The sequence below is a fragment of the Corapipo altera genome, unplaced genomic scaffold, assembly GCF_003945725.1.
Source record: "Corapipo altera isolate COAL_440 unplaced genomic scaffold, ASM394572v1 0, whole genome shotgun sequence".
NCBI lineage: Eukaryota > Metazoa > Chordata > Aves > Passeriformes > Pipridae > Corapipo > Corapipo altera.
Window position 1 is genome coordinate 68,014,322 of NW_020884872.1, and position 15,192 is coordinate 68,029,513.

General features: G+C 34.5%; 1 protein-coding gene across 4 annotated transcripts in view; it reads right to left on the minus strand.

Moving 5' to 3' along the window:
* The window catches only part of NBEA (neurobeachin), a 474,839-nt gene that overhangs the window by 211,631 nt on the left and 248,016 nt on the right, over window positions 1-15,192 (minus strand). For all 4 annotated transcript variants that reach the window (XM_027650993.1, XM_027650984.1, XM_027650977.1 and 1 more), the window contains 2 exons: window positions 14,068-14,176; window positions 10,274-10,440 (listed from right to left, as the gene is read on the minus strand). In XM_027650993.1, coding sequence (XP_027506794.1) covers window positions 10,274-10,440; window positions 14,068-14,176 — 276 coding nt within the window. The remainder of the gene's footprint in view (window positions 1-10,273; window positions 10,441-14,067; window positions 14,177-15,192) is intronic.

Sequence of the window (15,192 nt, forward strand, 5' to 3'; positions counted from 1 at the left end):
TCCATTTTGGTTTGGTAGATACATATCACATCCTACTCCTGGCTGCTCTTCTTTTCTGACAGCTTTCACTCAATTAATTTTCATAGATTTTTAGCTCAACAGTTCAGTGTGAAACTCTACCACTGAAAATACTGTCTGAAGTTCACTAAATAAATTTCCTCTACTATTAAGCTGTCATCAACTTTGAAAACTCCACTTTTTAGTCAAGAATGCACAAGAGGTTAGAGTACTATTCAGTGTAAAAGACTGAAAACAATGCCTTGTTACCTAACAGAAATTGGAAACTTGAATGTCTATACATTAAAGAAAATGCAAATTAACATTTTTAATACCAAAACAACACTTCCACTCACTATGAGGCAAATATTTCATGCTTTACTTTCCTCCATGTTTCCACATAACACAAGATGTATAAAAATTAACACACTCTTATGGGAAAGTATCCCAAAGGCTTCAGTAGTATTTCTAAATTGAGCCTAAGAGACATCAAATTTACCTTTCTCTTTGTGTATGTTTTTATTGGTTCCTACCATTAGTGCAAACATAGCTTCTAGTAAATCATCTAAAGAAGTTTCTTATACCTGCATCTTTCCTAGATTCAGCTTATGACTGTAACAAAACCAAAAAGCATTCCCCCTCCAATAAAAATAATCTGTTATCAGGAGAAAAGTGAAAAAAAAAAAGGAAATCTGAAAAGTAGGTACACTTAAATTTTAAGAAATAATTTAAATACTAGTCTATTAGCATTGCTTATGCAGACTATTTTTCAAAAGAATGGTTAGTATTCTCTAACTGAACAGAAGAAGTACCCATGGCTTATGAAGTTTTTGGTGTTTTTTCTAGTAATCTAGACAATTGGACAATTTGCTACATTACTGGGTTTTAAAATGATTCAGTGCTATTGAATGTTTAAGAAATACTTATGTCACGAGACAGTATATTCATGAAGCTGAAACAATCACTAGACTGTGATTTTCATCTTTTTTATTGAACTACCTACAGGGAGCCTTATGGGTATACTATCATGTCAAGGTCACAGGATTAAGTGAGCAGTGATGACAGTAAATAAGCCTTTTCTGTATATTTTAAAGGGTTTTACTGAGTTACTTAAAATGCCACAACATAAATAGTCTCCCATCTCTATAACACATCCATGACAGATGACTTCAAAATATAACACTCCTGAGCAATGAAGTTTTACAACCCAACCAACAATCTATATTATTGACAGCAGATATCAATATACTGGGGAGCCTAAATATTGGGAGAAGCTTGCAATCTATCATCATCAAAATATTATGTCTGTAAGTGTACAAGAAATATATCTAAATACAGATCAAATCTCTGCGTGAACAGATATTACTGCTGAAAAAAACCCAGATCTTACAGGTTATTTAAAAACACAGTTATATAGAAAAAGTAAATGCTATAATAACAAATGTACCAAATCTACAAAAGCCATGTAAAAATGGATAATAAAACCAAGCCTACACAGTACTTTCAATACCAAGTTGAGTGATGTAAATAGTTGTTAGAATTATACTGTGCATTACCATATATATTTTACCAACAAGGAAAGCACTATAATCAAGTATAGTAACCTCCTTCAAGTCATGTGACATCTATAACAGAGATCGTGTTTCTGAATCAGTCACAGTAAACCTGTGTAAATGTCTTTTTTCACTGTTTTAAAAAACTAAAATCAATCAATTAAACAAACACACCTCAAAACCGCAACCAAAAGTGATCAGTCGAAAGAGAGATTTCTGCTGGCAATTTTTTTCAGAAATCAGAAATGTGAATTGCCCAAAGATGATATTCACAGTTTAGTATCTATGAATATACAGACTGTACTAACAAAATGCATACAGAAACACCAGGTTCTGCTTGCTGGCCTCTGTGTCCATGTTCCCTATACACCCAAAACCAGGACTTCTTATGCAGTGCTTGGGAGCAGCAGTTGCATATACACTTGCCCATCACTCCCCTGTAGTAATACTGCAAGATAGGGCTCCCAGCAGGTTAGAAATTACTGCAAACAAAGCAAGAGAAGATAAAGTGAAATATGCAGAAGCACAGAGTATTTCTGTTTGATGGTAAAAGTATGGATAGATGAAGACTGCAGATGATGAGGAAACAAAAACTTGCTAAGTAGAGATTAAATATTTCCTTTTTAGCATCAGATGAGCCATATTATTGACACATTGACTTAGGAAAGCTCTAAACTAGTTTGAAGAAGGAAAATGTTGTACCACGGAGAACTAAAAATGGGGGAGAAAATCATCACAAAGGCTGTTTTTTAGCCCGCTGTAGAAGAGGAGGACAAAAAAAAGTCCGAGCAACTAAGACAAGAAAACCAGATCAGTCTACTACATATCTTAGCTGATAACATGGCCATGAGGAAAAAGGAACTAGGAAGACACAACTATGAGAAGGGCTAGGTCTAAAGCCAGGTATAACTAATGTAATTTTTAGCAAAGAAAATGATCCTATAATGCACACACAAATTCAAATATAAATATCTCAAAGAAATGGAACAGGTTTTCTGAGGTGTCTGCAGAATTCCACTCTCCCCTCCCTCAAAGAAAGGGGGATTCAAAGCATGCAATTGGGATGTACCATACTACACCTTCCTCAGTGTCCGAAGATGATTTAATCTCCAGTTCATTTCCAAACCCTCTTCTGAATGTCTCAAATTATTTTACAGTGGTATGGTTGGACATAAATACATTTCAAATAAAAAAGTACAAGACATTAAGGTTTTGAGACAAAGGGAATCAAAATTGTTGCACTGGGTTTTCACTTCTGGTTAAACTGCACATTTCTGATGTTTCCAACAAAAAATGTCTGAGAAGTCTATCGAAATACTACATATTTCTCTCAGAAAAACAACTTTACATTCATCTTCTGTAATCTACTTGAAGCATCTCATGGGAAAGAACCCTGTATTGTAATGGTACTAAAGCAGCCTATTGTGACTTAAAAATGGGATCTTTCTTAACCATTTTATATCAGAAAATAAAGGACGAACCACAGAATTTTCATTTCTGAGAAAATAAAGCCTTCTTAAAAGTATAAAATTTTCTTATTCAGTCTTCACATCTATGGCTTTTTTTCCTTTTTTATTCTTTGCTTTCTGCTCTTACATATGGGGAAGATGGGAAATCTGCTGCTATATTGCACAGGTATTACTGGATAGACATGAGAAAATATTATAATCATGTGTGGAAAGTGTTATCTACCTAATATTAAATTCCTCCCTCATGGTTTTTACTGAGTTTCTACTTCTACCTAAATTGGAGGGAAGAAGGAGCACAGATGCTAGGAACATTGTCCAGTACTGGCAACGGTTAGTCCAATCTTCTGATAACTGCTGCAGAGCTTGTTTTTTGCTGCAGGAACTAGAGGAAAACATGAAGAAAGGCAGCTGGATATTGAGGGCCTACTGAGATATGGAAACTTCAAAATCAACTGTCTGAATTTGAGATTCCTCAGGAAATCCTAAGTGGAAAATTCAAGGACTCTGAGTGAGTATTAGATGGACCTATCCACCTAATACTTGTCCTGTCTTTCTGTTTCTTAATCATTCAGTTACAGCTGAAGACAGGTTACAGGGCTAGATGGACCACAGGTCTGAACCATTATGGCTGTTCTTCTGACTGGTATCCTGGAAGCTGAACGGCTGCATGTGCATGCACATGCTAGCTCTGTAGCTAGACTTCAGAAGGAGCAAACTCCTTAATAAACCAGTCACTATATGTACAAATTGACTGCATGCAATTTGGGTTTGTATTCTGATTACTGTCCCAGTTGACATTTAAAGATCTGTTGTTCCTAAGGATAAAGAAAACCAAAATTCGCAAAACTTTCTTCTTTGTGTTTGCCATGAAACAAAAGGGGAAACCCAAATTTAAGCAGAAACAGAGAATATTTTGAAGCAAAGTAGAAAAAAAAAACAGAGTAAAGAAGAAAAAAATCTTCTTAATGCAAAAGTAATAATGTGAAAGAAAATGCAGAAGCCTTCCTTCTTTAATATGAAATACAATGGATTGTACTTCCTAGAGATAAACAAGTCTTCCCTGAGCACCACATGTTTCTCAACATCGGAAAACACTATCTCTTTCCAAAGAAAATGTTTTCTTAAGAGGTTTCTTCCAGATGTGGGAAAAAAATCCATAGAACAGCATCACAGTTCGAAACAGTTAAATGAGTAACCTTGCACAAATACAGAACTGAATAAATCTCACATAAGCAAACTGTGCAATCACTTGTACAGCCCATCTCTGCTTATACGATACTCTTTTCTTGGTAGGTATCTCTACGCTGAAAATAGCACCCTACACTTAACCTCCCATTATTAGAAAAGAATACAGAATTCTTCTACCCCCCTTTTTCCATCATGCTTGTTAAATGCCACAGCACCATCAGCAAGAACTTCTTCAAATACTCTCTGCCTTCCACCACAGTGGTAAGCATTCAAGAAGAGAGGAAGAAAGAGGGTATGCAATGAGTAGGGGGTTTAGAGAAGCCACAAAGTTGAAAGCATAGTAAGAAAGTTAGAATAGATTGCAATGTCAAATACCACAAAAGAGTGATCAGACTAGAAAAATCATTTCACTCATATCTATGTTTAAATCCTGCTATAGAAGGATGACTAATACTGGACTGAAAATGTGAAAGGTGCTGACAAATTTGCTGATCTCAAAGTATCTCAAGTAGTGCAGCTAAGTAAAAATGACAGAAGACAGAAAAGCATTTTCTAAACGTTTTGTTGTGATGAAATCATCTCAGAAATAAATATTTGGAACTTGTAACAGGATAGCTAATGACCAAGCTAAAGTGTGTAGTTCTATGAGGCTAATCTGAAAGTATATATTCTGCAGAGGAAAAAAAAAATCCCACCAATTCCAGAAACAAAAAAATTCATAGTCCTTACAGAGAATGTGGAAAAGTGCAGAACCTTAAGAAGCCCTCTAACAATGGGCATGTCAAACATGCTTCTGGATCCAGCAGACAGGATTTGGTCCTACATCTTTTCCACTTTCTAAAGCTGCCTTTGTAATTTATGTCTAGCAGTTAAAATGAGCCAGAACTGAATGAATAGCTAAACCAGACGAAGCCGATTTGCAGTGGTCGACAGGATAGGTTCTGTGCTTCTCTGAAGTTCCTAAGACAGCAGTTAGTACTGAGATGGAATTAGAGAATGACAAAGGCTGGCTGTAAGGGAAACAATTTCATACTAAATTCCTGTGATCTGGCCTCCTTTGTTGTAAAATGGAAATATTTGGTTTAGAACCAGTGCTGTGCCAGAATCAACTTATTTAACTACCAAGCCCCATAGGCTTGGGAAAGGGGAGTTCTCTTTCTGTTCTCAGCCCCCAGCAGAACCAAGTCTCTGCAGAAGCACATGTTGTAGTGAGAGGCAGAACTAGCTGTCTGGCAAGAAACTTTTTATTTCAAGCCTGTCTCTCCAGACGAATTTGGTCTTCACCACAGAATGAGTTTGACAGCTCTGCCCTCCACCATGAATGATTAATTTGTTATGGGTGTCTAGTTTAACCAAAGATGGATTTGAACAGAAAAAGCCCTTGTATACTTGCTCTTTGTAAAGTGCTTTAATGTAGGTGGAACCTCGTTCATCAAATCACAGAAAGTAGGAGAACCAAGTCTCATTTTTAAATATAATTTTTCTCATTATAGTAGGACTCTTGTGAATATCAAAACTGATCATGTGAAAATATCTATGATAAGCACTTCGTATTTAGATTTAGAACGCTAATTGGAATGCTGAACTCTTCTTACTGCCCCAGATTGCTTTAAACCTATAGAAACTGTAAGGTAGAGCTTCATATACAGTATTCTTGAATAAAAGTTTTTGAAAAGTTGAGATATCTTATAAAACCAAGAAGCTTAAGTAATACAGTAACAGCTTATGGCCCAAAACACAGGCATGAATATGGCTGATAAGGAATTCAAACTGTGTGTACAGACAAGTTTCATTAATTTTTTTTTTTTTTTTTTAAAGAAAGATGTGTATGGGGAGGGAAGCAGATGGGGAGGAAGAGAAGTGCCATATGAAGCTGACAGAGAAGACAGAAGGAAGCATATGTTGTGACATGAAAACTATAACCCTGAAAAAAGCTAAGGGTAAGAGCTGGTTTAAGGAAGCTTTGAATGTTAAGCTATGAAACACACTGTTTGATTTTTCCTGAGTTCAAGGAAATAGAATGTTGCATATCCACTCTGAATAAGTGGCAATGCATCAAAGAAATAACCAACTAATCAATTTCTCATCTGAATTGGAAAAACCTGCAGAATTCTAATTTTGGTATAATGCTAAAATTAAAAACAGGAAAACCAGTATGTTTAGGGTAAGCTATTATGGAGATACGTAAAAGTGTCAAATTGCCAAAATGTGAAAAACAGAATTAGTTTGGTTTAAGGGCACAAAGAGGATTTGTAACAAAATAATGAGAATTATTTTGAAATCTATTATTCTTTGTCTGAGATATGTAGAGGAAAATCAGATGATTCAGCAATTTCTGTTTGTTGTAGAGGAGTTGATGCTCACACTTGCAAGAAACCAGTCAAATGAATTTTGGTTTTCACATTAAGACATAAAGGAAACATGCTAGCACTGACAAGAAATAAAAACTAACTTTTTTTTTACAAAACTCTTATTTACTATTTCTATTCAGGAGATGAAAGAGTAAGAGGTTTTCAGACCAGCTCAAACTCTACTGATTGATTAATGCATGGACATGGATTGGTTGTACATTGTGACTGCATTTGTAGGTATTTAAGTTGTGGAGCATTTGCCTGTAATTAATTTCACCTTCATAAATTCATAGATAATCAGGAAGCTAATTGAAATGCAAGTCACCTATGATTTTATGTTATTTTTATTTAAGCTATCTATATGTAACTATAATGGAACTTGGAATTGAAGGTTTCATATGATATTTTGTTGACTCATACCATTCAATTTCATTCTTCTTTCTTCAAAGATTTTGAGAACAGTTTATGATAATATATTTAAATTTCATAATTTAAAAATACTATAATATTTCGCTCATCAAACCTCTTGTTTTTTCTCTCAGTACTAGCCTTCTGTGTTTCTTAATAGTCTCTTTGTTTCTTAATGAACAAAGAGTAAACTTTGTGGCACCTACAGATTAAATAGTAAATGCTGGTTGCTGCTTTCTGCAAAGACAAAACACACAGATACAAAAGCTGGGGAGGCTTACAAGCTCATTGCCTTGAACTGCAAACACAAGAAAAAAGGTTTTCTACAGTTGGGTCATATTTGACAAAATAAGACCATAAAATTTTGCAACATGAGCATCAATGTTAAAGAAGTTAAAAATTGTTAACCTTGAGAAGAGATAAACAAAACCATATAGAACAAGGGGAAATGGTGTCAAGTTGTGCCAGGGGAGGTTTAGATCAGATATTTGGAAAAAATTTCTTCACCAAAGGGGTTGTGAAACATTGGACCAGGCTGCCCAGGGAAGTGGTTGAGCCATCATTCCTGCAGGTATTTAAAAGACTGTAGATGTGGCACTTAGGGAAATTATTTAGTGAGGAACTTGACAGTGCTAGGTTAATGGTTGGACTTGATGATCTCAGAGATCCATTTCAACCTAAATGATTTTATGATTCTGTGTATGAGTACCATATGCTACAATTATCAGTAATTCAGTAGCTGCAGCTGTGTATGTAATAGAGAACTGAAGCTTTGAAGAATCACATTCATGTTCGCCCAAATATTTTCTTACCATTATCTTATCCATTTTGGATGTCAAAGGCATTGCTATTACCCAAGTATTTATTGTGCAGAAGTGGCTGCCTGTTTCTTCCCCTGCCCCTTCTGGGCCTGAGGACAATCTCCTTAATTCACCATTTCAATGAAGGGTCTTCAGCTCCTAAGGTGAACAGGAGACCATCAGTGCACTTTCAGAACTGGGAACACTTTCCCTGACAGAAATGATGGAATCACTACAGAGGTCTAGAGGTCTGGAATGAAAACCCATGTTTTTTCGTTTGTTTTAAAGTAACTCTGTATTCCAGTCAGGCTGTATCTCCTGGGGTACAGTCAATAAAGAATCTGCTAATGCTGCAAATGTTTGTCAGGAACTAAAACCAGAGACTTGAGTCCTGTTTTGTCTCCTGCCAGCCAAGACCAGAGGTGTGTATGACTTTTGGAACCCATCTCAATTTTCATCATATTGGAGTATTGGAGGAGCTACCTAACTAAAAACAGCTTATGCCTTCTGTGCCTGAGGAGTTTAATGAGACCTCTCTCCATTTTCTGCCCTTGATGGCTTTCAGATCTTCCCGCTAAGAATGAATGACCTCAGTCCCTAACAAGGCTCAGAAGCTCTCTCACTGGGCGTCTCCCTTTCCCTGTTGTCATCCTAGTCCTTCCCATTCACAATCCACTAGGTCTCATGACAGAAGGTGCACTTGTGTGTTGGATCACAAAGCTGCCATGGCACACATGGCAAAACCTCCAGTGCAAGGCCATTTGCTTCCCTCTTGGCTCCTTCGAAGAGGGAACCCCACTTGGAGGCCTTGTGCTGTCACCATGTCCCCCATTCTCCAGGTTAAGCAGCTGCCTGCAGCTAAAACATAACGAAGCCAACAGCTTCACCTAACACAGCAAGCACCAAAACGGGAAAGCAGCCCTGCCAGTGACTGAGAAGCAGACACATCAGTGAAGTGCCATGACAGGGATAAAATAAGTTTCTTTTGTCCGGTGTATGAAATTTGATAGGTTTCTCACAGGTGTCAAGCTGTGTTACGGCCCATCAAAAACTATCATGGACTTAAGAGAAAAAAAAGCTGCAGCAATGGACTGTTGCCCTTTAAGGATGCCATAAACAATCCCTGAGATAAAAGGTACCTAGCCCTAGGAAGAGATAGTTTCATGGAAGAGTTAGTGACCAGGAACTGATTTAAGCCTGCAAAGTGGCTGCAGCCATTCACGAACTTGAGCAACAACATTATTAAAAAATTGTTATTCATTATTCAAAGACATTCAAAGGATTGAAAATTGCATTTATTTTCATCATGCTCAACTCTCCAGACACATAGCTTTAAGCCTCAACCAGAGATAACATGAGCATCCCTTATGGACTAAGACTGGTTTGAATTAACCATATCACAATTTTCTACTCGTCATTTTTGTAATTTCCACCAGAATGTTTCTGGTGTTAGACTGCAGAGTTTCCGTAAGATTGAATTTTCACACTTTTTTTTCACACCTTAAAAAATAAATACATCTCCATCATCATTCAGGAAAGAGTGATTTCTTTAGATAATGAATATAAAAAAATTCAGTTTTTTTTAAACACTGTATAACTGCAAGAACCAACTAGCCAGAATTACAAAAAGAATGAAGAATATATGTGGTATTTATTAAACCTTATTTCTGACGTCAAATAAACTACTTGGCAACTTTTCTAATAGGCTTAAACCTTAGATATGTAGTCAATCTAAACAAAAATATATTTTTAAAGAATATATATCGAGAAAAAACTTTTTGCATTAGTCTATCCATTTCAACTAGTTTCTTACTGAAAAGGTTTTTCAGCAATGAGGGAACTTTCTGTTCTGCTCTGCCTGACTCAGAGCAGACTTAAATAGGACTTAAGTAGACAATCAAGCTGTAAAATTCTGGGTATCTGGGAGCAGGACTACCTTGATTTGTTTTGTTTGTTTCACTCTGAATAAATAATCAAATATTTGTGGCTAGAATGGACAAACAAGAGAGAGACTTGGCAATCTCTACTTTTGCAGACAGGTACTCACATGACAGACCCAGGTTCAAGACCTGGCTCTGAATGAAGGAAAGGAGCAATTTCAGCTCAAGTCTTCTGCATGAGGGTCAGCACCTTAGCCACTGGTTATTTTTGTGATTCAGAAGAGCAAGGCTCTGATTTTTTGCATGATATATGAAAATGCTTAATTTCACCTTTGAATAGAATGCACTTTTAAAAACAGTACTCAATACAGTTCTGATTAAAACCTAAAACACTACACCAGTTACATATGGAAGAAATTATATATTTTACATATTTTTTAAATTAATTTTTTAAAGAGGAATACCTGCAGAATTGAGCTGCACTTTAGTTATGTTGAGCTTTGCACATGCTACATTTAAGTACATTAAAGTTCCTAATACATTCATATTTCAGTTATACAATGCCTGCTTCTCTTAAATTTTGAAAGCAACGATTAAAGCCCCACACATTTTACATTTGCAAGTTACCTGTGAGAAACGGCTCCCCAGGCACCATGTTTATTTGTTAGTATGTTGAGTATCTTCTGTTTCAGCTGATTGGCTGTAACATGATCTCGATGCTTAGCAGCACTGATGAGGTGATCACACATCTTCTCCTCCTCTCTTCTGTCAGCAGCATACTGAGCACACTGCGACTAGGAATGAAAGCACATCCACTTTACAAAAGACAGGATATTTAGAATTGCCTTAAATTTATTATTTACTAAAACTCTTTAAATACTACAAGAACCCATTAAAATACTTTTCAGAGCACAAGGTCATACCATTCCATTGAAATGGTTCTCCTAGTATATACTATCCATGAAAAAGTATTCACTTAGAACATGCAAAAATTGAAATACCAAGGGCAAAGACAACAGAATTGCAAAAAAACCACATTTAGCCATATATCTCTGTGTGTATATGTGTGACCATGGATACACATTAAAAGTTAGCCTCTTGTGGGAAATGTTTTATGTGTTCTCAGGTATAAATACGGGTATAACATACATAGCGTAATATACAAGAAAAAAATTACGTACACTGATTTTGATTTTTAAATTACATTAAGACCTAAAATTAGGAAGCCATTTGATTGTTTTATTACTAAGGGTGCTAAATAGGAACTTCTTTAACTACAAAACTAAGGAGTACATTTTCTATTTCATATCACAACGTGAAAAAATTTCATAACATATTACCACTTTTAAAAACCATAATGCATAAAAAATTGCTCATCTTTTAAACTGAAAAAAATCTAATATTTTCATCATGTTTCCTTTAAGAGAAAACTACCTCTGAAATAAATGCTGTGGTTATTGGACTTCACGCAAATTTGTTTCTAAACTGTAAACATTCTATAGTGGGGTTTTTTTGATAAATCCTTTCTTTATGTATAATAAACACAATATTTTTCCATTTATTTTGTCAAAATCATGTTAAGTTCAAACTCAATTTCTCCTCCTAGTAAAATTCTTTAAAAATGTCCAAAGGAAGGGAATGCAGAGTAATTAAAAAAAATCCACTATAATTTTCTAGGTATAAATTTAAAAGGCTAGATTATTCTCAAAACAGCTAATTTAAAAAATACATTTTAAGGGACATTATTGCACTCAGTTATTGTGCCTGTTTAACCAACTCTCAATGCTGTAACACAGTACTGAATAGAATCCAATTTTCTAGGATTCAAAAGAGCAATTAAAATTAACCTCATACTAAATTGTATTTTATTCTTCATATTTCTGCACACTACCTTTTTAGTACAGATCACATTAGCATTCAATAAGATTTTAACAGTGGTCTTTCCATTGTGTTTACAGACATTATTTCAAGTAATCTATCTGGAAAAGAACAATGGTTACACAAATTCATAAAGGGTTAATTCATTTTTCAATTTATCTTCTTGTACAGGGAAGCACCAATTAGTACAATGATCTGCTTTAGTAATGAGGTTAATATTTCACCAGCTCATTGGACAGTAAAATTAAATTTTCATTTTTTTTCCTGAACAATTACAAAGGTCAGCAAAACAATAGTTAACTGTGAAGCAACCACTCTGGGATGAGTTTCCCTGGCTCTGACTACGAGTCACAGGATAAACTTTAGATGCTGGTTCAGGGCCTCCCCAGTACACAGGAGACACAGTAACTTGGTGCAGCTTGGACCAAATAATTTCACCCATAATGATTCAATTAATATTTAAAGGATAAAAATAAAATAAAATATTCCCCCACATCTCTAGTTGAGAGCAATTATTAACATGTACTAAACCCCAGAACTTATACCAATACAGCTTATTAGAACAAAAGGACAGATTTACAATTACGTAACAGAAAATTACCAGAAATGTCTTTGTCCCTACTGCTTTCAAGTAGATCAATAGTAAAATGTTCAGTTGTATTCACACCATTATTAAAGACAATCTATAAAACATTCTTTCAGACTTTAACCATCACCTTTTTTAAGTACCTGGGAATTTCGCATTTAACACAGTCTACATTTCATAATTTTCTTTTATGATGTGCAGTTTTTATCCTACTCATCTAAAATGTTTATCTGAGGCTTTTCAGGTGACAAATGTAATGAAAATTTTCATATACGAAAAGTGTTGGTTTCTTCACCAGACAATAAGACTGACTTAAGTCTATTCCTTTAGGGAATTTAGTTAATATTCTAAATCCTATTTGCTAACAGAAGCTGGAAGTTAATTGAATATTCTCATTCTGTCTAGAGTTCTGACAGATCTTATACCTCAATGTATTCTTCAAAGAGCATATATAACTCAATCTTCCATTGTCATCTTAGGTTACTGCATGATGCTCTGATAAATATCAAATGTTATTTATTGTTGAGGCAATATGAAACTTCACTCTGACATACACTTAATTGTAAATGTGATTTTACCTATGTTCAAAATATCCAGCATAAACTTGGTAATAAAGTTGTTGCAATCCCATACGACAAGTGTCTGCTGTCTGCTCTGACAAAATGAAGTAAAGGTTATGTGTATTCAAAATGACAACAGATATCTCTATGTCTCACACTTTTCAGCTAGGTCAAGGAGTACAAGAACTAGTACATCAAAGTGCACATTTAAGAGAGCTGTTTCAAGAGGTAAAAACTTCATCAAAACTAAGATTACTGGATCCTATTTCTAGCCACCAGCTGCTTGTTGACATTTTCTGACAGATGAATAAATTGATACAGCTATTTATTATCATAAATACTATGTCAGTCTATCTTAATGTTAGGTCATTTGAGCATTAAAACGTGGAAATGTATGTTTGCACATTTATAATTACATCTACACAAATGTATGCCAACACAAGGCAGGTTTGGAAATGATAAAACCCAGTGATAGTGAAATGTATAAAACACCATAAAAATGCAAACCCATATTTGATAAAGTCATGTCAAAAATGAAGTTTTAACTTTATTTCTCCATGATTTTTTCTTATAGGAACAAAATTAATTCTGTATAAGTAATTGAAAATCTGCTAAACTGAACAAGTTTTATAACAGTTTTTCTTTACATTTGGATCACTTTCAAACCATGTAATTTAAATTATATACTTCAACATTCATTGACGAAAAAAACCAATTGAATGCTAATTCCTTTTCAGAATAAGAATTATAGATATTAAAGAGTTATGTGAGTCAGCTGCTCTGTTACTTCTTTCAATACTGAATAGACATTTTAAACAGTCTTAATGTCAATGGTCAATGATTCCTAACTAGCAAGAAAGATATGCAATATCGTATTTCAATATATAAATTATAGCAGGTGAATGTTCTAGAGTGCTCCAAAATTTGAGACTTTCTAACAAAATGACCTTAAAATACTGTTCGTTTGATAAAACATTTCTATTTCTTATTTTTTATGAAGTATTGTAAGTGTATGAATTGCTTTACTTACTGAACTCATATATTCCGTTGATAAAACTCAACAAAAAAAAAATTACTAATGTGATTTGCATTACTATTTTAAATAAATCAGTAAAGTTCTTTGTGAACCTAAGGGTCCGCCATATCAGATTAGACATTCTGATTAAGGCTTTTCTTCAAGCTGTAAATACTTTTATGAATTTCAGTGACAAGATGAAAAATTAAACTCATTCCTTGTGTTTGACATTTACTAAAGCTCTTAAAAACTAGTTTTGAAATGCTTTCAATGTAAATTTCTTCCTTGGAAGAAAAAAAAAATTCTTATTGTATGGGGTTACGGTCTAGGTGACAAGTGAGTGAAAAGAGAGAATCAGAAATGGACCAGCTCTCAGGCTTACCTCAAACTCAGCATGCTTGTGGACATCTTCAGCTCTTTGTCGGTTCAAAATAAATTCTGCTTCATTTGCGACACGCACTATATGGTCTTTCATTGCATGACATAATAATCTAAAACAAGAAAAATCAAAATCAACCTTTTGATGTACTTCAAATAAACTATTTCATCAGTTTTACTTAAAATGGAAAAAATTAAAATAAATGAAACTACTGTAATTGAATTGCCAAATTAGTTGACATAAAAAATTAATTTGATCCAAATTCTTCTGCACTGGTGAAAGCACAAAGAAATGACATTACATTGAAAAAAGTTTTTATTATTGAAGGGAAAAGTTCTTTATGGAAGTATTATATTTTGAGTATGTTTTTAACAACAGTCTCAATATGAATATGAGTACTGTACTATCATTTAAAAAAATCTAGACAACTGTTTAAACTTTTATTTGTACCATCATATTGTTAAATAAAGGTATTACAATTTCAGTCTTAAAAAATCATGAGATTACTGAAGATTTAAAGTGCTATTAAAATTGCAAAATAGTATTAGTAGTTCTCATATGTTTTTCAAACACTAGAGTGAAAGGTGCACCATATCTACAAGTTTTCAAGGTATCAGAACTAGACAAATCTTACTTTAAAAGAAGATAAAAATAGATTAAAACTGGACTGAGACTGAGGATGTCAGTCAGACACCTTAGATGAAGACTTTTGCAAAAGCCACAAATACCATGAGATACATAATAAAATTACAGCATAAACAACCCTGTGTTGTTAAAAATGCTAACATCTTATTGGGCAGCAATAATGGAAGCAACTGCTTTCTCGTCCCTATAGTCCATATCTAGGGTTGGCCATTCTATTAAAAATTACTCTGGTCTTCTTATCAGCAGGGAGGAAATATTTTTCAGGATTAAATGATCCAATAAGTCTGTTTAGGGTGAGGAAGAACTATTTCTTTTTGTGTCAAATTGGATCATGGTCTGGGATTTTCCTTCTTGCAACATCAGAGAAACACACTGAATTTCAGAGATTCTTATATTAAGAATGTGAGAGTTCTAGCAAATTCCATCCTAAGGTTGGTGTTGCTGTTGGATGCACCACAAATGAAAATTATAATTATTAGAAAT